This window comes from Scyliorhinus torazame, chromosome 3 (assembly GCF_047496885.1).
Source record: "Scyliorhinus torazame isolate Kashiwa2021f chromosome 3, sScyTor2.1, whole genome shotgun sequence".
Lineage (NCBI taxonomy): Eukaryota > Metazoa > Chordata > Chondrichthyes > Carcharhiniformes > Scyliorhinidae > Scyliorhinus > Scyliorhinus torazame.
Window position 1 is genome coordinate 227,605,441 of NC_092709.1, and position 25,958 is coordinate 227,631,398.

A 25,958-nucleotide genomic window follows, 5' to 3' on the forward strand; every position below is an offset into this window, starting at 1 on the left:
TTGTTTACTGTTGGTGGGTGTAAATTTGGGAGAAAATGCGAAAAAGGAGGAGAATAAAGAAATATTTTTTAAAAATAAGATTTTTCAGTCAGTGTCAATCAGGAAAAATAACTGACAACATGCTGAAACTCACATTTCACTTCATTCGTCAGCTGGTATGAAAATTGAATATGACATTGGCTAGATACTTCATGGAGGCAATAACAAGTGGAAATCTTGATAGAAATTTCTATATAAATTGTAACATTTTGACAATTTTACTAATTTTTAATGTTTGCCGTTGGTCTGTAACATCTTTGGATTTTATTCTTTAACCAGTTGTTAAAAGGTTTAAAAGGTTCAGTTTGAATTTTTGCTAATGAGACAATGGGCAATCAAGGCAGTTGGGATATTTTGCAGCTGTTGTTTGTGAGAAATGTTACGATCCCAGTTGATGTTATAACTGGACGGGAAGATCCCAGGATGGAATCCTGGCTCAAAAGATGTAACTTTTACTTTTCTTTTATAAAACGTGTAGGAACAGAGTCACAGGACCTCTAATCAGTTTTAACAAGAAAAATCATTTATTAAACATGAAAAAATTGGATTATAATACAATATTCCTTTATCCCCCTCCCCTCTTAACAAATACACACAAATGTTAAGATTAACATGGATTACAAAGTATATTTTAGCTACAATGGTCTCAATCAAACACAAAATGGCTGTGGTAAGACACCCTCCTCTCTGAACGTCAAGTGAAGGTTTGTGGCTGTCACATCAGAAACCCACCAGATGATGATCACATGAGAGTTTACAAACTCCACTCCCCAAAACACACTTTAAAATCTCCTCCCCAATAATGCTTTCCTTTAGTGGTTTGCATTCTGAAATCCAGGTTTTACATATTACACTTTTTAAAAAAAGCTTCTGCTCTACTTCTAGCAGTGCAACCAATCCAGGATTTTACACCAACCCCTTTTCAGATTTCTGTGTCTTGACTGCTGTGCAAATTGTCCACATTTGCTTAACTCTCCACTCCCAGACGATATTAGAATGAAATCAAATACATCATCTACCTCTGAAGTCTGCTGTATCACTTTAAATCTAGTTACTACAATTATCAAATACTTTTGTCTCTGTTCTCTTAACTTCAGCCATCTTAAAACTTCAGCCATCTTAAATATTCTTCCTGTCCCAATTCCCTGGTTAATAATAATAATCTTTATTGTCACAAGTAGTCATACTGCATTAACACTGCAATGAAGTTACAGTGAAAAGCCTCTAGTCGCCACACTCCCTCTGTTTGGGTACACAAGAGGGAGAATTCAGAACGATTAATTCAACTAATAAGCACGTCTTTCGGGACTTGTGGGAGGAAACCGGAGTGCCCGAGGAAACCCATGCAGACATGGGGAGAACGTGCAGACTCCACACAGACAGTGACCCAAGCCGGGAATTGAACCTGGGACCCTGGCGCTGTGAAGCAACAGTGCTAACCACTGTGCTACCGTGCCGCCCAATCTGGACTGTAACTTGTACTTTAGGAAGCCGGTCACTTTGCAACTCCCATCCTCTCTAGTCTTTCTTCAGGCAGAGCTGTTCACTCCCTGAGATCCTGCGTCGAATGGCTTTGGCTTCCAGTTAAAATTAAGAACAAAGGAAGACGGCATCCTGTTGCTAAGCAATATTTCTGCTCCCATTCTTTACTCTTCATGCAGTAGCCCTCTCGGCGAACAGTGAAACACAGTTGGAACTTAACCAACCCCATCACATACAAACATCTTTGTCCAGCATGAATTTTACTAGAAGTTTTACCTTTCCAGGCACAGAAACATTAAATTAAACCTACTTAAAACTATACTTTCTTTCTAATGTTTACCAATACACACAAAAATCCCTTAAAACTACCTTTTGTTTTCCTTACAGAAACTGTGCAACTGTTCTATTGTCCACATACAATTAGATGTGTTTTAAAAAAAAAAATCAACATTGAAGGATGGTTAAAAGCAGTTTGAACAAGACTTCCGGTGGTGTCTATGAAGGAGTAAGTCGCACATTTGGTGGTCCCGCTTGGGTCGGACTTTTGGACCTTTTCCCCCGATTTTGTACCGGACTTGATTTGGAAAATCGATGATAGAGGCAATTGTGTACTGGATTCCCACATCGGTGCATGGAGAGGCGGACTAGAAGTGCTCGCAAACGCAGAAACAGACGGACAGAGAAGGCTTGGGGTGAAGCTGCAGTGGGAGCAAGCATGGCGGAGGACCGGAGCTCTGGCTTGTCGACCCAGCGGTCAACGGAGCAGCTGAGGCAAGTTATCCAGGAGGGCTTCGCCAAACAGAAGCTTGGACCCGATTGAAGAGTCAATTGCACTGCTGGAGCTTCGACTGGATGCCCAAGATCAGGCTATCCAGAAAGTAGAGAAGGCGCTGGCTGACCAGGAGGAACATCAAACTGTGGTGGAGATGGAAGCGGGGCTACTGAGAGACCAGCAGAAAAGGCTCCTGGAGAAGGTGGAGGACCTAGAGAATAGGTCCCACCAGCAGAACTTGAGAATCATTGGGCTCCCGGAGGGGTCTGAAGGAGCGGACGCTGGGGCATACATAGCGGGCATGTTTGAGAAGCAGCTGGGTGAGGGGACATTCTTCCAACCCTTGGAGGTGGACAGGGTTCACAGAGCGCTCGCGAGGAAGCCGCGAATGGGAGAGCTGAGTGAGTTAAAGTTTACATTTGCACTGTTGGGGGATGGAGGTGTGTTTGTTAAATGCTGGATCTTTTGTTTGTTTTTTCTTTTTGTCGGGCAATTGTGTTGGGATCGTCTTTCATTTGAATATGTGTGTATGAGCAGGGGGGGGGGGAAGGGTGAGGAGGGAACAATAGGTGGGAGAAAGTCTGGCGGCAGGGGCCACCAAGCTTGCTCCAGTGGGCTAGCTCACAGAAGTGCAGTGGGAGGTGAGCAGATGTTAGGCTTATCGAAGGGGTCGATTTACTTTGTGCTGTTACTAGGGGGGGGGAATGTTCTGCTGACGAGGGAGGGACTTATGCTAAGGGACAGAGAGGAGGCTGCCTGGGTGCGGGCCGGTGGAGGCATGGGGCGCGGGCTGGAGACTGGCCCAAGAAAGGGGGTTGCTGAAAGGGGGGGGGGCGATGAATCCCCAACTAGGCTGATCACCTGGAATGTACGAGGGCTAAATGAGCCGGTCAAAAGGGCATGCGTGTTCGCGCATTTGAGAGGACTGGAGGCGGACGTGGTAATGCTACAGGGAGAAGCACCTTAGAGTAGCTGACCAGATTAGATTAAGGAAGGGATGGGTCGGACAGGTTTTTCACTCGGGACTGGACTCGAAGACTAAAGGGGTTGCGATCCTGATCAACAAGCGAGTGGTGTTTGAGGCGGGAAAAATAGTTTCGGATGTGGGAGGCCGGTACATTATGGTCAGTGGGAAATTGGAGGGGGTGCAGGTGGTACTAGTAAATGTGAATGCACCAAATTGGGACGATGTGGAGTTTATAAAGAGGATGAAGGTAGCTGGGTGACGTTTAAGAGGGGGAAGAAGCAGTCAGTGCAGGGATCCCCTGCGGTTGTTCCCCTCAATAACAGGTATACAGTTTTGGATACTGTTGGGGGGAGGACCTACTAGAGGTAAGCCACGGTGACCAGGTCTCTGGCACGGAGTCTGTCCCTGTGGCTCAGAAGGGAAGGGGAGAGAGCAGGAGAGCATTAGTTATTGGAGACTCTATAGTTAGTGGTCCAGATAGGCGGTTCTGTGGGAACGATAGAGGCTCACGGTTGGTGTATTGCCTTCCGGGTGCCAAGGACCGTGACGTCTCTGATCGTGTTTTCAGGATCCTTAAGGGGGAAGGGGAGCAACCACAAGTCGTGGTACACATCGACATAGGTAGGAAAAGGGACGGGGATGTGTAACAGGAATTCAGGGAGCTAGGGTGGAAGTTGAGAGCCAGGACAGACCGTGTTGTCATCTCTGGTTTGCTGCCAATGCCACATGCTAGCGAGGTGAGGAACAGGGAGAGTGCAGTTTAATACGTGGCTACAGGGATGGTGTAGGAGGGAGGGTTCCAGTTACTTGGATAATTGGAGCACATTCTTGGGAAGGTGGGACCTGTACAAACAGGACGGGTTACACCTGAACCAGAGGGACACCAATATCCTGGGAGGGAAATTTGCTACAGCTCTTCGGGGGAGTTTAAACTAATTTGGCAGGTGGATGGGAAACTGATTTAAAGTCCAGGAGATAGCGTTGCTGGAGTTCAGGAAGTTGAGGGTAGTGCAGTACTGAGGAAGGTACCAAGGTCACAAGAGTGGACCTGCAGGCATGAAGGTGGTTTGAAGTGTGTCTACTTTTAAAAAAAAATGTTTATTAAGAATTTTTAAACAAAATTTTCAACCAAACAAACAGAACCCCCCCCACCCCGTAACAAAAAGAAAAGAAAGCTCACATAGCAAGACATAAACATGGCAATTCAATATGATACAGAACTTTGTACATTGGATTCCTCCCGTACATATCAGTTTTCCGGATCATTTATGTATTTTCTTGCTCAGATACCCCCCAGAAAAAAAACCCTTCCCCGTCCCTCCCTCTCCCCCCACCCCCCCCCACCAAGAAAGATATCCCCCCCTCACCCCCCCGGGTTGCTGCTGCTGCTGACCGAACTCCATCTAACGCTCCGCGAGATAGTCTAGGAACGGTTGCCACCGCCTGTAGAACCCCTGCGCAGACCCTCTCAAGGCAAACTTTATCCTCTCCAACTTGATAAACCCTGCCATGTCATTTATCCAGGCTTCCACACTGGGGGGCTTCGCATCTTTCCACACTAACAAGATCCTCCGCCGGGCTACCAGGGACGCAAAGGCCAGAATGCCAGCCTCTTTCGCCTCCTGCACTCCCGGCTCGTCCGCTACTCCAAATAATGCTAGCCCCCAACTTGGCTTGACCTGGACTTTCACCACCTTGGATATAGTTCTCGCAACTCCCCTCCAGAACCCATCCAGTGCCGGGCACGACCAAAACATATGGGCATGGTTCGCCGGGCTTCCTGAGCACCTCCCACATCTGTCCTCCACCCCAAAGAACCTGCTCAGCCTCCTCCCCGTCATATGCGCTCTGTGAACAACCTTAAATTGTATCAGGCTAAGCCTGGCACACGAGGAAGAGGAATTAACCCTACTTAGGGCGTCAGCCCACATACCCCTCAATCTCCTCCCCCAGCTCCTATTCCCATTTACCCTTCAGCTCCTCTACCAAAGCCTCCCCCTCTTCTTTCATCTCCTGGTATATCGCCGACACCTTGCCCTCTCCGACCCATACGCCCAAAATCACCCTGTCTTGAAACCCCTGTGCCGGGTGCAGCAGGAATTCCCTCACCTGCCGCCTCACAAACGCCCTCACTTGCATGTACCTGAAAGCATTTCCCGGGGGTAGTCCAAACTTCTCCTCCAGCGCCCCTAAGCTTGCAAACGTCCCATCGATGAACAGTCCCCCATTCTTCTAATCCCTGCCCGATGCCAGCTCTGAAACCCCCCGTCCATCCTTCCTGGGACAAACCGATGGTTATCTCTGATCGGGGACCACACTGAGGCTCCCATCGCACCCCTGTGCCATCTCCACTGCCCCCAGATCTTTAGCGTCACCGCCACCACCGGACTCGTGGTGTACCTTGTTGGCGAGAGCGGCAGCGGTGCCGTCACCAGCGCCCCCAGGCTCGTTCCTTTGCAGGACGCCATCTCCAACCTCTTCCATGCCGCCCCCTCTCCCTCCATCACCCACTTACGGATCATCGCCACGTTGGCTACCCAGTAGTAGCCACCCGGATTCGGCAACGCCAGCCCTCCTCAATCTCTACTACGGTCCAGGAACCCCCTCCTTACCCTCGGGGTCTTACTCGCCCACACAAAACCCATAATGCCTACCCTCTTAAAAAAGGCCTTGGTGATCACAGTTGGAAAGCATTGGAATACAAAAAGAAACCTCGGGAGGACCACCATTTTAATCGACTGTACCCTGCCCGCTAGCGAGAGTGGCAACATGTCCCACCGTTTAAAGTCCTCCTCCATCTGCTCCACCAGCCGCGTCAAATTAAGTTTGTGCAGGGTCCCCCAGCTCCTAGCTACCTGGATCCCCAAGTATCGAAAGCTCCTTTCCGCCCTCCTCAACGGTAGGTCATCTATCCCTCTTCCCCCGAATGCACCACAAAGAGCTCACTCTTCCCTACATTGAGCTTGTAGCCCGAGAAGACCCCAAACACCCTTAGGATCTGCATGGCCTCCACCATCCCCTCCACTGGGTCCGCCACATACAGCAACAGGTCGTCTGCGTACAGCGACACTCGATGCTCCTCTCCCCCTCGAACCACCCCCCTCCATTTCCTGGACTCCCTTAATGCCATGGCCAAAGGTTCAATTGCTAATGCAAACAGGGGGACATGGGGCACCCCTGCCTCATCCCTCGATACAGCCGAAAATACTCCGACCTCCGCCGATTCGTAACCACGCTCGCCACCGGGGCTCTATATAGGAGCTTAACCCAACTGATAAACCCCTCCCCAAACCCAAACCTCCGCAACACTTCCCAGAGATACTCACACTCTACTCGGTCAAAGGCCTTCTCCGCGTCCATAGCTGCCACTATCTCCGCCTCTCCCTCCACCGATGGCATCATTATCACATTTAGGAGCCTCCGCACATTGGTATTTAACTGCCTGCCCTTTACAAATCCCGCCTGGTCCTCGTGAGTCACCCCCGGGACACAGTCCGCAATCCTCGTAGCCAACATTTTTGCCAGCAACTTAGCATCTACGTTGAGGAGCGAGATCGGCCTATACGACCCGCATTGCAGTGGGTCCTTATCCCGCTTCAGGATCAAAGAGATCATCGCCTCCGACATTGTCGGGGGCAGGGTCCCCCCCTCCCTTGCCTCATTGAAGGTCCTTACCAGCAACGGGGCTAACAGGTCTACATACTTCCTATAGAACTCCACCGGGAACCCATCTGGTCCTGGGGCCTTCCCTGCCTGCATGCTCCCCAGTCCTTTAACCAGCTCCTCCACCCCAATTGGCGCCCCCAAACCAGCCACCTCCTGCTCCTCCACCCTCGGGAACCTCAGCTGGTCCAAGAATCGTCGCATCCCCTCTTTTCTCCCTGGGGGCTGGGACCTATACAGCTCCTCGTAGAAGGCCTTGAATGCCTCATTCACTTTCACCACACTCTGCACCGTAGTTCCTTTCCATCCTTGACTCCACCTATTTCCCTCGCTGCCATCTTCTTACGGAGCTGATGTGCCAGCATCCGGCTCGCCTTCTCCCCATACTTATACATCGCCCCCTGTGCCTTCCCCCACTGTGCCTCTGCCTTCCCTGTGGTCAAGAGGTCGAACTCCGTCTGGAGACTTTGTCTCTCCCTGAGTAGTCCCTCATCAGGGGCCTCTGCATATCCCCTGGGACAGCATAGGGGCAGCACGGTAGCCTTGTGGATAGCACAATTGCTTCACAGCTTCAGGGTCCCAGGTTCGATTCTGGCTTGAGTCACTGTCTGTGCGGAGTCTGCACATCCTCCCCGTGTGTGCGTGGGTTTCCTCCGGGTGCTCCGGTTTCCTCCCACAGTCCAAAGATGTGCGGGTTAGGTGGATTGGCCATGATAAATTGCCTTTAGTGTCCAAAATTGCCCGTGGGATTACTGGGTTATGGGGATAGGGTGGCGGTGTTGACCTTGGGTAGGGTGCTCTTTCCAAGAACCGGTGCAGACTCGATGGGCTGAATGGCCTCCTTCTGCTCTGTAAATTCTATGATATCCCCTGTCCACTCTTAAGATCTCCCCCGCTAACCTCTCCCTTTCCCTGCCCTCTCTCTTCTCCCTATGAGCCCTGATGGAGATTAACTCTCCCCTGACCACCGCCTTCAGCGCCTCCCATACTACTCCCACCTGCACCTCCCCGTTGTCGTTGGCCTCCAGATACCTTTTGATGCACTTCCGCACACTTCCTCGTCCGCCAGCAGTCCCACATCCAAACGCCACAGTGGGCGTTGGTCCCTCTCCTCCCCCAGCTCCAGTTCCACCCAGTGCGGGGCGTGGTCTGAAATGGCTATGGCCGAATACTCCATTCCCACCACTTTCGGGATCAATGCCCTGCCCAGAACAAAAAAATCTATCCGGGAGTAGGCCTTGTGTACATGGGAGAAAAAAGAAAATTCTCTGGCCAAAGGCCTGGCAAATCTCCACGGATCTACTCCCCCCATCTGATCCATAAACCCCCTGAGCACCTTGGCCGCAGCCGGCCTCTTTCCGATCCTAGATCTGGAGCGATCCAGTGGTGGGTCCAACACAGTGTTGAAATCCCCACCCATTATCAAGCTTCCTACCTCCAAGTCCGGAATACGCCCCAACATCCGTTTCATGAATCCAGCATCGTCCCAATTTGGAGCGTATACATTTACCAATACCACCCCCGTCCCCTGCAACCCACCGCTCACCATCACATATCGGCCCCCATTGTCCGCTACTATGTTCTTGACCTCAAACGACACCCGCTTCCCCACCAGTATTGCCACCCCTCTATTCTTCGCATCCAGCCTGAATGGACCACCTGTCCTACCCATCCGTTCCTTAACCTGACCTGATCTGCCACCTTCAGATGCGTCTCCTGAAGCATGGCCATGTCTGCCTTCAGCCCCTTTAAGTGCGCGAACACTCGGGCCCTCTTAACCGGCCCATTTAAGCCTCTCACATTCCATGTGATCAGCCGATTGGGGGGCTAACCCCCGCCGACTAGCCACCTCCTATCTTAGGCCAGTCCCGTGCCCGCGTCTCCCGCACCCTCCAGTCCCCCAGATGGGGGACCCCCGCCCCGACCACCTCTTCCATTTTCAGTTCCCCCTCGGCCAATGCAGCAGCAACCCCATTGTCCCCCCCCCTCTTCCCTGCCCCCCTCCGAATCTAGCTCTTTTGCTCCCCCATAATACTTCCATAAGTCAGCTGACTCCTGCTTCCCCCGCCTTCCCGTTGACCTCCCCCGGTGTGGAAATCCCTCCTCCTCCTTATGCTCCTCCACCCCCCCCCCTCCCTAACGCGGGAAAAAGCCCGCGCTTTCCTGAGCCAGCCCCGCCCCGTGGCGCAGCTCCTGTTGCGGCCTTATCCCAATTCCTCCACCCAGAGTCTCACCTCCCTCCAGCACCGACGCCCACATTCCTCACTGTCCCCCCCATCAAGAACTCTTCCCCCATCTCCATCCATCGTCACCCGTGAAACATTCTTTACCCATATTTACAACCCTGTATACAGTCAACATCTCCCCCACATCCACAGTCCCTCAGTTCGAGTCCAATTTTTCCGTTTGGATAAAGGTCCAAGCCTCTTCTGGCGTTTCAAAATAGTGGTGTCGGTCCTGATAAGTGACCCACAGTCGCGCTGGCTGCAGCATTCCGAATCTCACCCTTTTTTTAATGCACCACCGCCTTGGCCCGGTTGAAGCCAGCTCTCCTCTTTGCCGCCTCCGCGCTCCAGTCCTGGTAGACTCGGATCACCGCATTCTCCCATCTGCTGCTCCGCTCCTTCTTGGCCCATCTCAGGACACTCTCTCTGTCCACGAAGCGATGGAACCTCACCACTATCGCCCTTGGCGGCTCGCCAGCCTTGGGTCTCCTTGCCAGGACCCGGTGAGCCCCTTCTAGCTCCAGGGGGCTCGGATAGGCCTCCACACCCATCAGCGAATGGAGCATTGTGCATTGGAGCATTCTTCCTCCTTGACCTGTTCTCCAGGACATCGAGTCTCTCGGACCACCTCTTGTGCAGCGCCTCGTGCGCCTCCATCTTCACCGCCAGGCCCAAGATCTCATCCTCGTTCTCATTAGTGTTGTCCTTCACCTCTTGGAGCTTTACCACCTGGGCCTTCTGGGTCTCCTTCAACCTCTCGATCGCCATCAGCATTGGCGCCAGCACCTCCTTTTTAAGCTCCTCCACGCAGTGCCTGAGGAACCCCTGCTGGTCCAGCCCCCATACTGCTCAATCTCCGACCTCCGCCATCTTGATTTTTCCCCCTCGTTTCTGCCGCTGCTCCAAAGCCTCTTTTTCCGCCGCTCCACTGCTAATCCCCTCCATACGACGGAAGGAACACCTTCCCACACGGGATTTAGTCTAAACAAATTTCCGTTGGGGCTCCTCCAGAGAGCCCAAAAGTCCGTTATAGCGGGAGCTGCCGAAATGTGCGGCTTAGCTCCGCATCGCCGCAACCGGAAGTCAAGTGTGTCTACTTCAATGCGAGGAGCATCAGGAATAAGGTTGGTGAGCTTGAAGCATGGATTGGTACCTGGGACTACGATGTTGTGGCCACTACAGAGACGTGGGTAGAGCAGGGGCAGGAATGGTTGTTGGAGTTTCCGGGGTTTAGATGTTTCAGTAAGATTAGGGAAGGTGGTAAAAGAGGTGGAGGAGTAGCATTGTTAATCAAGGATAGTATAATGGCTGCAGAAAGGCAGATTGAGGAGGATCTGTCTACTGACGTAGTGTGGGCTGAAGTTAGAAATAGGAACGGAGCGGTCACTTTGTTAGGAGTTTTCTATAGGCCCCCAAACAGTAACAGAGATGTGGAGGAAAAGATTGCAATGCAGATTTTGGATAGGTGCGGTAGTCACAGGGTAGTTGTCATGGGTGACTTTAACTTTCCAAATATTGATTGGAACCACTATAATTCAAATAGTTTGGGTGGGGCTGTTTTTATCGAGTGTGTGCAGGAGGGTTTCCTCACATATGTGGTTAGACCGACAAGGTTAGATTTGGTTGTGGGAGAGCACTTTGGAGATAGTGACCACAATTCAGTGACTTTCACTATAGCAATGGAGAGGGATAGGAACATACGGCAGGGCAAAGTTTATAACTGGGGGAAGGGTAATTACGGTGCGATTAGGCAGGAATTGGGGAGCATAAGATGAAACAGGAAGTGTCAGGGATAGGCACAATTGAGATGTGGAGCTTGTTCAAGGAGCAAATACTGCATGTCCTTGATATGCATGTCCCTGTCAGGCAGGGAGGAAATGGTCGAGTGGGGGAACCATGGTTTACAAAAGAGGTTGAATGTCTTGTCAAGAGGAAGAAGGGGGCTTATGTAAAGATGAGAAAACAAGGTTCAGTTAGGGCACTTGAGGGATAGAAGATAGCTAGGAAGGAGCTCAAGAAAGGGCTTAGGAGAGCGAGGAGGGGGCATGAGAAGTACTTGGCGGGTAGGGTGTCAGGAATAAAAGAATGACCAAGGTGAAGTTAGGGCCGGTCAAGGACAGTAGTGGGAACGTGTGCATGAAGTCTGAAGATATAGGAGAGGCCCTAAATGAATACTTTTCTTCAGTGTTCACAAAAGAGAGGGGCCATGTTGTTGAGGAGGATAGTGCGATACAGGCTGGAGGAGGTAGATATTCGGAAGGAAGATGTGTTAGAACTTTTGAGAAGCCTGGGGATAGATAAGTCCCCTGGGCCTGATGGGATATATCCTTGGATTCTTTGGGAGGCGAGGGATGAGATTGCAGAGCCTTTGGCTTTGATCTTTCATAGAATCATAGAATTTACAGTGCAGAAGGAGGCCATTCGGCCCATCCAGTCTGCACCGACTCTTGGAAAGAGCACCCTACCCAAGGTCAACACCACCACCCTATCCCCATAACCCAGTAATCCCACCCAACACAAAGGGCAATTTTGGACACTAATGGCAATTTATCATGGCCAATCCACCTAACCTGCACATCTTTGGACTGTGGGAGGAAACTGGAGCACCCGGAGGAAACCCACGTACACACGGGGAGGATGTGCAGACTCCGCACAGACAGTGACCCAAGCCGGAATCGAACCTGGGACCCTGGAGCTGTGAAGCAATTGTGCTATCCACAATGCTACCGTGCTGCCTTTGCTGATACCGTGCTGATCTTTATGTCCTCACTGTCTATAGTAATAGTGCCAAAAGACTGGAGAGAGGCGAATGTTGTTCCCTTGTTCAAGAAAGGGAATCGGTATAACCCTGGGAATTATAGGCCGGTTAGTCTCACTTCAGACATAGGTAAATTATTGGAAAGGGTCCGGAGGGATAGGATTTATGATCATTTGGAAAGATACAGCTTAATCCAGGATAGTCAGCACGGATTTGTGAGGGGTAAGTCTTGCCTCACAAGTTTGATTGTATTCTTTGAGGAGGTAACTAAGTACATAGATGAAGGTAGAGCAGTTGATGTCGTATACATGGATTTTAGTAAGGCTTTTGATAAGGTGCCCCATGGTCGGCTCTTGCAGAAAGTAAGGAGGCATAGCATAGAGGGAAATTTGGCCGATTATATCAGTAACTGGCTATCACATAGAGAACAGAGGGTGGTGGTAGATGGTAAATTTTCATCCTGGAGCCCAGTCACCAGTGGTGTACCACAGGGATCAGTGCTGGGTCCTCTGCTATTTGTGATTTTTATCAATGACTTGGATGATGGAGTTGAAGGTTGGGTTAGTAAATTTGCTGATGACACCAAGATTGGTGGAGTAGTGGATAATGTGGAGGGCTGTTGTAGGCTGCAAAGAGACATTGATAGGATGCAGAGCTGGGCTGAAAAGTGGCAGATGGAGTTTAACCCTGATAAGTGTGAGGTGATTAATTTTGGTAGGAGAAATTTGAATGTGGATTACAGGGTTAAAGGCAGGGTTCTGAAGAATGTGGAGGAGCAAAGAGATCTCGGAGTTCATGTCCATACATCTCTGAAAGTTGCCACCCAAGTGGATAGAGCCGTGAAGAAAGCCTATTGTGTGTTAGCATTTATTAACAGGGGGATTGAGTTTAAGAGGCGTCAGGTTATGCTGCAACTGTACAAGACCTTGGTTAGACCACATTTGGAGTATTGTGTGCAGTTCTGGTCACCTCATTATAGGAAGGATGTGGAAGCATTGGAAGGGTGCAAAGGAAATTTACCAGGATGCTGCCTGGATTGGAGGGTAGGTCTTATGAGGAAAGGTTGAGGGAGCTAGGGCTTTTCTCATTGGAGCGAAGGAGGATGAGAGGTGACTTAATTGAGGTGTATAAGATGATGAGAGGGATAAATAGAGTGGATGTTCAGCGACTTTTTCCTCGAGTGGATATAGCTGTTACAAGGGGGCATAACTATAAGGTTCATGGTGGAAGATATAAGAGGGATGTCAGAGGTAGGTTTTTTACTCCGAGAGTGGTTGGGGCGTGGAACGCACTCCCAGCTATGTTCGTGGAGTCAGACACTTTAGGAACTTTCAAGCGGTTATTGGATAGGCATAAGGAGTGCACTAGAATGATTGGGAGTAGGTTGATTTGATCTTAGTTTCAGACTAGTTCGGCACAACATCGTGGGCCGAAGGGCCTGTACTGTGCTGTACAGTTCTATGCTGGGGAAAATACCGAACTTGGATTTGCATAAGTTGGTCATGGGAGGAGACTGCAACACAGTTATTGACCCTGGTTTACACCGGTCTAAACCAAAGGGGGGGGTGGGGTGGACCCATGGAGATTTGGGCACTGAGAGTGAAGGAGTTCTCCTTCTACTCTCATGTACATAAAGTATACTCCTGGATTGATTTTTTCATTTTGAGCAGGGCTCTACTGAGAGGCGTGGTGGACGCGGGGTACTCGGCGATTACAATCTCAGACCATGCGCCGCACTGGGTTGACCTACAGGTTAGTAAAGACAGCAACCAGCGCCCGCATTAGAGGTTAGAAGTGGGACCTGTAGCTGACGAAGGGGTATGCGGGCGGCTGAGGAAATGTATTCAGAACTACCTGGAAGTCAACGACACGGGGGAAGTTTCGGCAGCGGTGGTCTGGGAGGCATTGAAGGCAGTGGTTAGAGGGGAGTTGATATCGATACAGGCCCTCAGGGAGAAGGCAGACAGGGCAGAGACAGACCGATTGTAAAGGAGATATTACAGGTCGACAGGAGGTCAGCGGAGATCCCAGAGGCAGGGCTTTTAAGAGAACAGCGGAGGCTACAGGCGGAGTTCAGCTTATTAATCACAAGGAGGGCGGTAGAGCAGCTGAGAAAGACGAGAGGGGCAATTTATGAGCATGGAGAGAAGGCACGCAGAATGCTCGCACAGCAGCTTAGAAAGAGGGAGGCAGCCAGGGAGATAGGGAAAGTAAAGGATGGGGACAGGAGCCTGGTTGGAGACTCAGCAGGTGCGAATAAGGCGTTCAAGGAGTTTTATAGTAGGCTGTACAGGTCGGAACCGCCAGCTGGGCTGGAGGGGATGAGGCACTTCCTAGGGGGGCTGAATTTCCCGAAGGTGGACGGGGAGCTGGTAGAAGGGCTGGGGGCTCCGATCGGAATGGAAGAGATAGCGGAGGGTCTGAGGGCCATGCAGCAGGGTAAAGCCCCGGGGCCGGACGGGTACCCAGTGGGGTTCTATAAAAGGTTCTCTGGGATATTGGGGCCGCTGTTGATGAGGACATTCAATGAGGCAAGGGAGTGTGGGGTGCTTCCCCCGACGGTGTCACAGGCCACGATTTTGCTGATCCTGAAGCGGGACAAGGACCCGGAGCTACGTGGGTCCTACAGGCTGATATCCCTCTTGTATGTGGACGCCAAATTGCTGGCTAAATGTTTGTCCTCTAGGATTGAGGACTGTGTGCCGGACGTTATTGAGGAGGACCAGACGGGGTTTGTTAAGGGAAGGCAGTTGGTGGCCAATGTAAGAAGGTTGTTAAACGTGATCATGATGCCCCCGGAAGGTAGGGAGGTGGAGGTAGTGGTCGCAATGGACGCAGGGAAGGTTTTTGATCGAGTAGAATGGGAATATCTGTGGGAGGTACTGGGATGGTTCAGTTTTGGGCCGAGCTTTATTGACTGGGTCAGGTTGCTGTATCAGGCTCCTGTGGCAAGTGTACGGACGAATAGGACAACATCAGACTACTTTAGGCTGCACCGGGAGACGAGACAGGGATGCCCCCTCTCCCCACTGTTGTTCGTGTTAGCCATAAAGCCGCTGGCAATTGCACTGAGCGCTTCAAGGGGCTGGTCCCGGGGGGGGGGTGGATAAAGAGTCTCGCTGTACGCAGACAACCTGCTCCTGGATGTATCGGACCCAGCAGAGGGGATGGAAGAAATCATGAGGATTTGGGGGGAATTTGGCCGGTTTTCGGGGTATAAACTAAATATGAGGAAAATGAAAATGAAAATCGCTTATTGTCATAAGTAGGCTTCAATGAAGTTACTGTGAAAAGCCCCTAGTCGCCACATTCCGGTGCCTGTTCGGGGGAGGCTGTTATGGGAATTGAACCATGCTGCTGGCCTGCCTTGGTCTGCTTTCAAAGCCAGCGATTTAGCCATGTGCTAAACAGCGTGAGATGTTTGCGGTCCAGGCAAGGGGACAGGAGAGGCAACTGGGTGAACTGCCGTTTAGAGTAGTAGGGGGAAGCTTTCGGTAACTCGGCATCCAAGTGGCGCGGGAATGGGAACGGCTGCACAAACTAAATCTGACCAAATGAAGGACGATTTTTGGAGGTGGGGCGCGCTCCCATTGTCATTAACTGGGAGGGACCAGGCGGTGAAGATGACGGTCCTCCCGAGATTCCGGTTTGTTTTTCAGTGTCTCCCCATCTTTATTCCACAGTCGTTTTTTAAACGGGTCAACAAAGTGATCACTGGCTTTGTATGGGCGGACAAGACCCCGCGAGTAAAAAAGGGGATGCTTGAGCGGAGTGTGGGTGGGAGAAGGGAAGGTCTCCGACATCTACAGGGAACTCATGGGGTCAGAGGGGATGCAGACGGAGGAGCTGAAGCACAAGTGGGAAGAGGAATTGGGCGGAGAGATAGAGGAAGGTCTCTGGGCGGACGCGCTGAGTAGAGTCAACAACATGTGCCAGGCTTAGCCTGGTACAGTTTAAGTTTGTTCACCAGGTTCACAAGACAGTGGCCCGGATGAGCAGGTTCTTTGGCGTAGAAGATAGGTGTGCAAGGTGTGCGAGAGGACCAGCGAACCATGTCCACATGTTCTGAACATGCCCAAAGTTTAGGAGATTTTGGCAGGGGTTTGCGGATGTCATGTCCATGGTGTTGAAAACAAGGATGGCACCGAGTCCAGAGGTGGCGATTTACGGGGTGTCGAAAGATCGGGGAATCCAGGAGAAGAGGCAGACGTTCTGGCCTTTGCTTCCCTGGCAGCCCGCAGATGGATATTATTAGCTTGGAGGGACTCAAAGCCCCTGAAGTCGGAGACCTGGCTATCTGACATGGCTAGCTTTCTCTGTTTGGAGAAAATCAAGTTTGCCTTGAGAGGGTCAACGTTAGGGTCCGCCCGAAGGTGGCAACTGTTCGTCGACTTCTTTTTTGTAAAATTAATCGTCAGCAGAAGGTGGGGGTGGGGGGTAGCTTAGTTTAGTTAATAAAGGTGGGACTATGTATATAAATTCATGTACATTGTTTATTTTGTTGTTGTTAAACCAAAAATACCTCAATAAAATGTTTATTAAAAAAAAAAAGCAGTTTGAACTTTGGATGGCTTTATCTTTGAAGCAAAACCCATGCATTGATTTAATTGTTTAGCTATATTTGCAGATAGAACATCTGGATTAGAGGAAACATTTTCTTTCTGGTTTAACATTATGAATTGCTTTTAACATTTGTTCTTCACGGTTTTAGCATCTCCAGGGCTGGAGTTAAAATATGTTGACAGTAGGATGTAACTTGGTTTATGACTGCTGTATCTAAAGGAAACATTCTATTTGTTCACAATGAGATGTAAACTCTGGGGAACCCAAGGGAAGAACACTTGTCTTTAATCTATATCACTCTAGTTACAGAAGTGGGGTAACACAAGTTGACTTGTTCCTCCAGACAATGGAAGAGGTGAATTTGGACTATTTCCCAATATGGGATCCTGCAATAATGAGAAACGGGGATAAAATATGGAAAATGTTAATCTTTGTTTGCACAGTGTTATCAAGGCTTCAGGGGTATGACTCTTCTGGAAACAGTTCAATGTCACTTCAAGGACAAAGACGAGAAAGAATATCACCTGTGCCAGCAAAGCTCAAGGACTCCTAGGAGCCTGAGGGATGAGGGACTTCATGTTGCCTTCATGCTTCATTTAAGTATATATACTAGCTTGCTTCATAAATTCTGCTTGATTCATATATTCTAGTTATTCGTACCTTGTTAGGTCAAGCACAACTGAGGACCCTAGTGTTCGAAATTAAGAATTCGGAATGTATAACTTTTAATTAGAAGGATTTTACACCCCAAAATCCTAAAATCTTACAAAATCTTTTGAAAATCCATTACTGCCAGAGATCAAGTAAAATGATTTCATATTTAGATGCCTAAATCAAGTATTAACCATGCTTCTCTCACTTGAGATTATCTCTGGAATCTAATTAAACCTAATTTGCTGATGAATCAAGAGATATTAGAACTTGATTGTAAAGAAAATACTTACATGTGTTTTTCCACTTCCAGTCTGACCATATGCAAAGCAAGTTGCCATTCCTCTGTCAAATATTGTCTCCACCAGAGGTCTAGCTGTAAACCTGAAGACCAAAAATAAAATTTAAAAGCATGCATTCAAGAATCCCTCTCTGTTATTTATATTTGAAAAATATGCATCTTACCTCCCAGAGTTGATTTACAATTTCTGGTTAACATGCAGGTACTTCAGCTGTTTTGTTGTCCCTTCACCTTTACCCCAAACTTTCCTATGTTTTCCTCAGAAATATAGGAACGGGAGTGGGCCTCAAGCCTGCTCTGCCATTCAGTTAGACCATGCTTGATTTACATCTTAATTACATTTAATCACTTTGATCCATATCCCTCAATAGCTTTGCTGACCTAAAATCTATCAATCTCAGCACTGAAATTTTCAACTGACCTAGCCAGCCCCTACAGATTTTTCATAGAATCATAGAATGATTACAGCTTAGGAGGTGGCATTCAGGCCATTGTCAGCTCTGCAACAGCATTTCACCTCGTCTCATCTTTTTCCTCATAGCTTCCACAAAATTTATCTTCAGATAAATATCAAATTATCTTTTGTAAGCTGGTGCTGAGGTAGAGCTGGATACCATTAGCGTACTTGTGTCAAAAGTCACACCGTGTTTTCAGATGACGTTGCTGAGGGGCAGCATGTAGCTGAGAAATAGGAAAGGGCTAAGGATAGATCCTTGAGGATGCCATAGCTAATGGTGCAGGAGTAGGAAATGAAATGAAAATCGCTTATTATTACAAGTAGGCTTCAAATGAAGTTACTGTGAAAAGCCCCTTCCCAAAGGGAAACCATTGCAGGTGATAGTCTGGATACAATTAGACAGATAAGGAATCGGAGCTGTGTAGTCTCACCTAGATGGAGTGGCAGTGGAGGAGGGTGGTGTGGTCAACCGTGTAAAAAGCTGAAGACAGATCTAGAGAGATATGGAGGGGTTGTTTATATTTGTTACAGCTACTTAGGATGCTACTTGTGAAAAGAACAGTTTTGGGAGCACAACAGGGGTAAAAATCCGGGGTGATTGGAGATTCAAACATGGAATTTGGGCACCAATTTGGGAGGTAACAACATGTTCAAGGAATTCAGAGGAATGGGAATTTGGAGATGCGGCTGTAGTTCACCGAGATGAATGCATCAATGGTTGATGGTGCTTTGAAGAGAAGGGTGGTGACAGATTTAAAGAACAGACTTTAACAATGTCAGCTAACATTGGGAGGAGGAATGGAAGTTGAGGGCCAGCAGTTAACTAGCAATTAGATTGTGCAAGCAGGAAGTGGGTCTTGGACAAAACAACACCCTTATCAAAATGAACCACAGCTTACTTAGCTATGTTACATTTATTCACCCGCTCTAAAAGACTATTTATGATTCCCCATGTTTAAGCCACATTAAGGGGAAGTGATGGCATAATGGTATTGTCACAGGACTAGCAATCCAGAGACCCAGGATTATTCCCGGAGGACCTGGGTTTGAATGCCACCATGCCAGATGGTGAAATTTGAATTCAATAAAAAAAATTAAACCATTGTTGATTGTTGTAAAAACCCATCTGGTTCATTAATGTCCTTTAGGGAAGGAAATCTGCCGTCCTTATCTGTCTGGCCTACACGCAACTCCAGAACCACAGAAATGTGGTTGACACTTCAAAGTCTTCACCGAGCATGCCATTCGGTTCAAGGGCAATTAGTGATGGGCAATAAGTGCTGGCCCAAACAGCGACCCCACATCCAATGAAAGAACTTTTAAAAATTAGTCATAGTCCTTGATCTCATTTTTTGAATTCACAAAACATCTTTGGTTCAGGGTTCTTATTTAATGGCTTACACTTAAAAACAATTTTTTTCTGCCGCTCCACTCAGTGGATCGAGTATTCTAATTCCACAGAAGAAAGTGGAATGATGGTTACCGCAATGCATCTTATTTCCTTCCTGAACCCTGATTTTCATTTCAATGTTTTTTTTTACTAATTACATGTTTTGGGGAACATGCATTGATCACCTGGATGGGTGCAGCAGCAGCATCACTTGAATTTCAACACATTTCGAGAAAGTTCACTTTCTTTCAAATTGTCATGTTTAGAGGGTGTTGTTCTACTGCACAAACTTGCAGATATATTTCTTGTGCTGGTGATGTTGCCACAACAGTATTACGTAAGCAATTCCAGGATATTGGCCCAGCCCAAACAAAGAACAATATATGGATAGTGCCTGACAGGGGAAAATTATGTGATGGTATTCCCACATGATTTCTACTCTTCTGGTTCTTTGATGGAAGAAATTGAAGGCGTTGTTGACTAACCTTATGGAGTTGCTGCAGGGCATCTTGTAGATTATGCACATTGCAGCTACAGTCCTCCAGTCATGGGGTCATTGGATAGAGGCCGCTAAGAGTGCTGATAAGTGAACTTTCTTGAAATATGTTGAAATTCAAGTGATGCTGTGCTGCACCCATCCTGGCAAGCAATGCACATTTCTTTATATGCTTGATTTGTAGATGGTGGAAAAACTTTTGAGGTGTTAGCCTGTAAAACACAGAGTACCCAGCCTCTGTTCTGCTAGTCACAGTATTATATGTTTCCAGTTTAGACTGAATAAATGGTGACCCCACAGAAATATTGATGTGGGAATTCAATTGAATGGCAATGCCATTGAAGGTCATCTCTCCTTTATTTGAGATGGTCATAACCTGTCACCAAAGGCCTGAATACTACCCAGTTCCTGCAATATGTTGGCAAGAACTGCTTTATAAAATAAATAATCTTTATTGTCACAAGTAGGCTTACATTAACACTGCAATGAAGTTACTGTGAAAAGCCCCAAGTCGCCACATTCCGGCGCCTGTCCGGGTACACAGAGGGAGAATTCCGAATTCTCAGCTGGTACGGGAATTGAACCCGCGCTGCTGGCCTTGTTCTGCGTCACAAACCAGCTGTCTAGCCACTGAGCTAAACCAGCTCTTATCATCAGAAGTTGTGAATGGAGTTGAACACTGACTCCTGACCTTAATGAGAAAGGAAAAGTAATTGAGGAAGCTGTTGAAAATGATTACTCTCACCTCTTCCCTGGTGTTCAGATCATGTCTAAGTTTCAATCTTGTTGATGAGTGGAGTCAAGTGATTTGGTAAAACCCAAATTCAGCACTGGACAGATTATTGGAGAACAGATATTGCTTGACAAGGCGTTGATAATTCCTGCCATTATTGGCAATTAGACGGTGGCTGACAAGACATTAATTAGCAGGGGTGAATTTGCCCAGTTTTGTGAAACTAGGTCATAACTAGGCAATATTTCACATTTGTTTCTTAGCTGTTAATGTTATAGCTATACTAGAAATGACTGACTAGGGAAGTATCTTCTCTGGTGTACATCATTGCAAACATGGGCAGCACAGTGCCTCAATGGTTGGCCCTGCTGCCTCACGGCGCCGAGGACCGGAGTTCGATCACAGCCCCGGGTTACTGTCTGTTTGGAGTTTGCACATTCTCCCAGTGTCTGCGGAGTCTCACCCCCACAACTCTAAGATGTGCAGGGTAGGTCGATTGGCCACGCTAAAATTGCCACTTAATTGGAAAAGAAATTGGGCACACGAAATTAAAAAATTATAGACAGAATGATGAGAAGGTTCATAGTCCTTACTGATTTTTTTACAAATTTACTTCAATACTTTGATAGGCTGATGGGAAACCAAGAAAGCCACTGGAAAGTATGAAAAATATGACTTGAATGGCTGCCTTGGTGGCAACTTTGATTATATTTGACATTGTGGTTTGAAAGATACTGGGCTGGATTCTCTGATCCTGAGGCTAAGTGTTGACGCCGTCGGAAACGCCGTCGCATTTCATGACGGCGTCAACACCGCCCCAGGATCAGCAACTCTGGCCCCTACAGGGGGCTAGCAGGGCGCTGGAGCGGTTCACGCCACTCCAGCTGACCCAGCCGTGGAATGGGCGCTGGGGGATGTGCGCATTTGCAGTGGGTCCGGCGTGAACCCGCGCATGCGCAGTCCCACCGGTGCGATTTCCGCACATGCGCGGTGTCTCCCTTGTCCGCGCCGGCCCCGACCCAGCATGGCGCAGGAGCACAGGCGCCGGCGCGGAAGAAAGGAGGCCTGCCCGCCAATCGGTGGATCCCGATCGCGGGCCAGGCCACATCGGAGGCCCCCCCCCCTCCGGTCGAACCCCCCGTTTCCCCCCCCACAGACTGCCCCTGGACTCTTCAACGCCGAGGCCCCGCAGGCTCAGAGAAGGTTAGAACGGCGCCGGCGGGACTCTTTTTTTTTTTTACGGCTGCTTGGCCCATCCGGGCCGGAGAATTGCAGGGGGACCGCACCAACCACGCCGGCTCCAATGGCGCCGATTCGGTGGGCATGGCGCGATTCACGCAGCCCGCCGGAGATTCTCCGACCTGGCGCGGGATCGGAGAATCCCGCCAAATATCTTGTGATTGACAGGTTTTATTTTAATAAAACATTAGAGATAATCATTAAAAAATATACTTCTGTGTAACAAGATGGGCAGATAGTAGATACAAAATTTTAGCATTGCCCAAGGGAGAAATATTTATGCCAAACACGCATTAGCAGTCCCCCTGGGTCGTCCACTCCGGATTGCTTCCACGTTTTTAACTATTTTCTTTCCCCTTTTCTCCCAGCCTCTCCTTCCTGGGTTTTTCTCTGTTCTGATTTTGCAATTACTTTTGAAAAATACATTTTACATTATTTCAAGTCAGTAAACATTGCTAATAGTCATTAAAAGGCTTTTTAAAATACCTGGTGTGCAAGATACTTTGGTGTAAAACTGCCCAAACAGCAACCTTGCTGTTCTCATAGTCAGTGCATTTCTGATTGACCATAAAAGTAACACTAAGTAGTAGGCCCATCTTTCATCAACAACTATAACTTTTACACCCGGTGAAATTGATAGTCTAAGGGAGCCTCAACAAAAATAGCAGGCATCAGAAGAATACAAGAACTGCAAAATAGGTTATGTCCCTATGTACTGGACTCTCACCAGAGAAAATAGTTTCTCTCAATGCATTCCTTTTATTACCTTAAACACTTCAACTAAATCACCCCTTCATCTTCTGTATTCAAGGGACTAAAAACCTAGTCTAAGTAACCTGCCCTTAACCTTTTCTGCCCCATCATGGACTTGAATGGTCAGTGATGTGTCTGACTCATTGTGTAACATAAAGATGTAAATATGATTGTCTCAATGCAAAACCTAAGCCAGCTAAAATTTGCATGTCCAATTTGCTGATTATGATGCAGAATGAAAGAAAGGTGATTAAAAAGGGAAATAAAATAATGAAGAAATAATAAAGATGGGGTGAGTGGGAGGAAAAATGAAGATGCAAACATAAAGGGAATTGGATATATGCTTGAAAGGAAAATTTGCAAGGATATGGGGAAAGTACAAGGGAGCAAGACTAATTAGATAGAACCTTCAAAGGGCTGACGCAATGGCTCAAATGGTGTACTTTTGTATTTATCATTCAGTGAACATCGCATCAAATACATTGCAAACGAAGTACAAGTCATGTGGACCATGTAGGTAAGGTAATAGGAGGGCTTCCAGTGACTGTGAAATTAAAGAAGTTATTTGCCACCATTGTGGCAGAAATGAGAGAAAAACAAAACAAATCCCAGGGCACAACAGCAGACTTTGGATTCAGTGTTCTTTTAAAACGATAAGTTTCAATGATTCAATGACACCAAAGCAGCGATACTTTGAAGTAAATCTTTCCAAAAGTATTTGAAGCTTTAACAAAAGAAAATATACTTACCTGCACTAACTTTCAACAGTTAAATCATCCTAGAGATCAATTCACGGAATTTCAGCTCAGTTTAGCTCAAGAGCATATTATTGCTTGATCATTTGCATTAACATAATCAACACCCATTTTCAAGTTTGTCAGTTAATAGGCAATGTTCCTTAAAAATAATAAATGTTGCTTACCTGTAAACCATTTCATTAGTAGCAGTTTCATCAAAGGCATAGTCAAAACGAAAAGTTTGGTTTTCTAAGTACTTTGTTAAATCCACTTTTTGTTTCGGTTCATGAACCATTACAACATCCTTACTGGGAATTGTGAGTACATCAAGATCTCGGATTGCATTTTCTGAAAGAGATTAATGCAAGGAGTTATTCTTCACTTCGCATGCTGCCGTGTTGGTTGAACAAATCTCTCTTCATTGGACAGGAATTTTCTTCCCAAAACAATGTTGAATCAGCTTCTTAAAACAGTTATTTATCATGAGGAATCATTCTGCATGTCTGATCACAATCACATTTTCTAAAAAGCGATCGGGTTTTGCGTAGTGCCAATGAAAGCTTCAGCACAGAGGTCAACCAGAAATAACTGAGTTCCTAGTGGCCCGAGGTTAAAAGTCCCGAGTTGAGCCCCATCAGCAGTATTACAAAAGCATCTGTCACCAGCCCCATCGAAGGGAATAAATGCAGGAGACTTTGATTCTAAGAACAATATCTTCCATTGAGTTGATTGTACAACTTGGCATAGATCTTGAGTCATGAGCCTAAACATAAGTAAAGTTACAGGTTCTGCAACTGCAGATTGTATATAAACAGTAACATTACCAAGGAGGAGCACACCGATAGGTATGAATCTAGAAATCAAGGACAGGATTCTGTGGGAATCGGCGGGGCGGGCAACTCCGGCGCCGAGGAGTGGCGTGAGCCATTCCGGCGGCCGCCCCAAAGGTGAGGAACTCTCCGCACCTTCAGGGCTAGGCCAGCACCGGAGTGGTTTGCGCCACGGGCCAGGACACAGTGGGGGCACCTCCCGGGACCAGATCCCCCGCGTCCCCCCCCCTCACCGAGGACCCCGGAGGCCGCCCGCACAGCCAGGTCCCGCCGGCAAATACCTGGTGTAATATACGCCGGCGGGACTGGCCGAAAAAGGGCGGCCACTAGGCCCACCGCGGGCCGGAGAATCGCCAGGGGGGGGGGCGCTGACAGCGGCCGCCGACTGGCGCGGCGCGACTCCCGCCCCCCGCCAAATCCCCGGCGCAGGAGAATTCGGCAGCCGGCGGGGACGGGATTCACGCCGCCCCCCGGCGATTCTCCGACCCAGCGGGGTGTCAAGAGAATCCCGCCCCAAATCTCTGGAATCTTCTAAACATGTTCAATCGGTTATGTGAAAGTAAGCATCACTGACATTTATTATTGACTACCAATGTTACAGAAAACTGCCTGATCCTGAATACCATCTTGAATTTCTCCATTTTTGGGCAAGTTACAAAGATAAGATCAGGAATAGGCAAGTAGTTTTAGTGAAAATGCAGCATAGCAAGTTACAAATACTGTAACTGATCTCCAAAAACAGGAGATAATTGATTTAATCTGCCAGTAGAAATACTAACTCCTGGTATTTCAGATTAAAATGAAAACTGGTCTTAAAAAATGATTATTTCACTAGTTTTTTAAAAACTCATTTACAAGATGTGGATGTCGCTGGCTTGGCCAGCATTTATTGCCCACTCCTTCAGATGGTGGTGGTGAGCTGCCTTCCTGAATGGCTGCAGTCCCTCAGGTACACCCACAGTGCTGTTAGGGAGGGACTTCCAGGATGGTGCCCCAGTGACAGTGAAGGAACAGTGATATATTTCCATGTCAGGATGGTGAGTGACTTGGAAGGGACCCTCCAGGTGGCAGTGTTTCCAGGTATCTGCTACTCTTCTCCTTCTGGATGGTAGTGGTCGTGGGTTTAGAAGATGTTGCCTAAGGAGGCTTGGTGAGGTACTGCAATGCACCTTGTGCAAATGTGAGGTAATGCATTTTGGAAGGGCTAATGCAGGTAGGGAATATACAGTGAATGGTAGAACCCTCAAGAGTATTGAAAGTCAAAGAGATCTAGGAGTACAGGTCCACAGATCTCTGAAAGGGGCTACACAGGTGGAGAAGGTAGTCAAGAAGGCATACGGCATGCTTGCCTTCATTGGCCGGGGCATTGAGTATAAGAATTGGCAAGTCATGTTGCAGCTGTATAGAACCTTAGTTAGGCCACACTTGGAGTATAGTGTTCAATTCTGGTCGCCACACTACCAGAAGGATGTGGAGGCTTTAGAGAGGGTGCAGAAGAGATTTACCAGAATGTTGCCTGGTATGGAGGGCATAAGCTATGAGGAGCGATTGAATAAACTCGGTTTGTTCTCACTGGAACGAAGGAGGTTGAGGGGCGACCTGATAGAGGTATACAAAATTATGAGGGGCATAGACAGAGTGGATAGTCAGAGGCTTTTCCCCAGGGTAGAGGGGTCAATTACTAGGGGGCATAGGTTTAAGGTGAGAGGGGCAAAGTTTAGAGTAGATGTACGAGGCAAGTTTTTTACGCAGAGGGTAGTGGGTGCCTGGAACTCACTACCGGAGGAGGTAGTGGAGGCAGGGACGATAGGGACATTTAAGGGGCATCTTGACAAATATATGAATAGGATGGGAATAGAAGGATACGGACCCAGGAAGTGTAGAAGATTGTAGTTTAGTCGG

The 25,958-nt window shown here is 48.1% G+C and overlaps 1 protein-coding gene across 5 annotated transcripts in view; it reads right to left on the reverse strand.

Moving 5' to 3' along the window:
• Nucleotides 1–25,958, reverse strand: part of kif2a (kinesin family member 2a) — a 245,521-nt gene that overhangs the window by 80,806 nt on the left and 138,757 nt on the right. For all 5 annotated transcript variants that reach the window (XM_072496970.1, XM_072496967.1, XM_072496971.1 and 2 more), the window contains exons 9-10: nt 23,412–23,574; nt 17,414–17,504 (exon numbers count right to left, since the gene is read on the reverse strand). In XM_072496970.1, the coding sequence (XP_072353071.1) occupies nt 17,414–17,504; nt 23,412–23,574 (254 nt within the window). The remainder of the gene's footprint in view (nt 1–17,413; nt 17,505–23,411; nt 23,575–25,958) is intronic.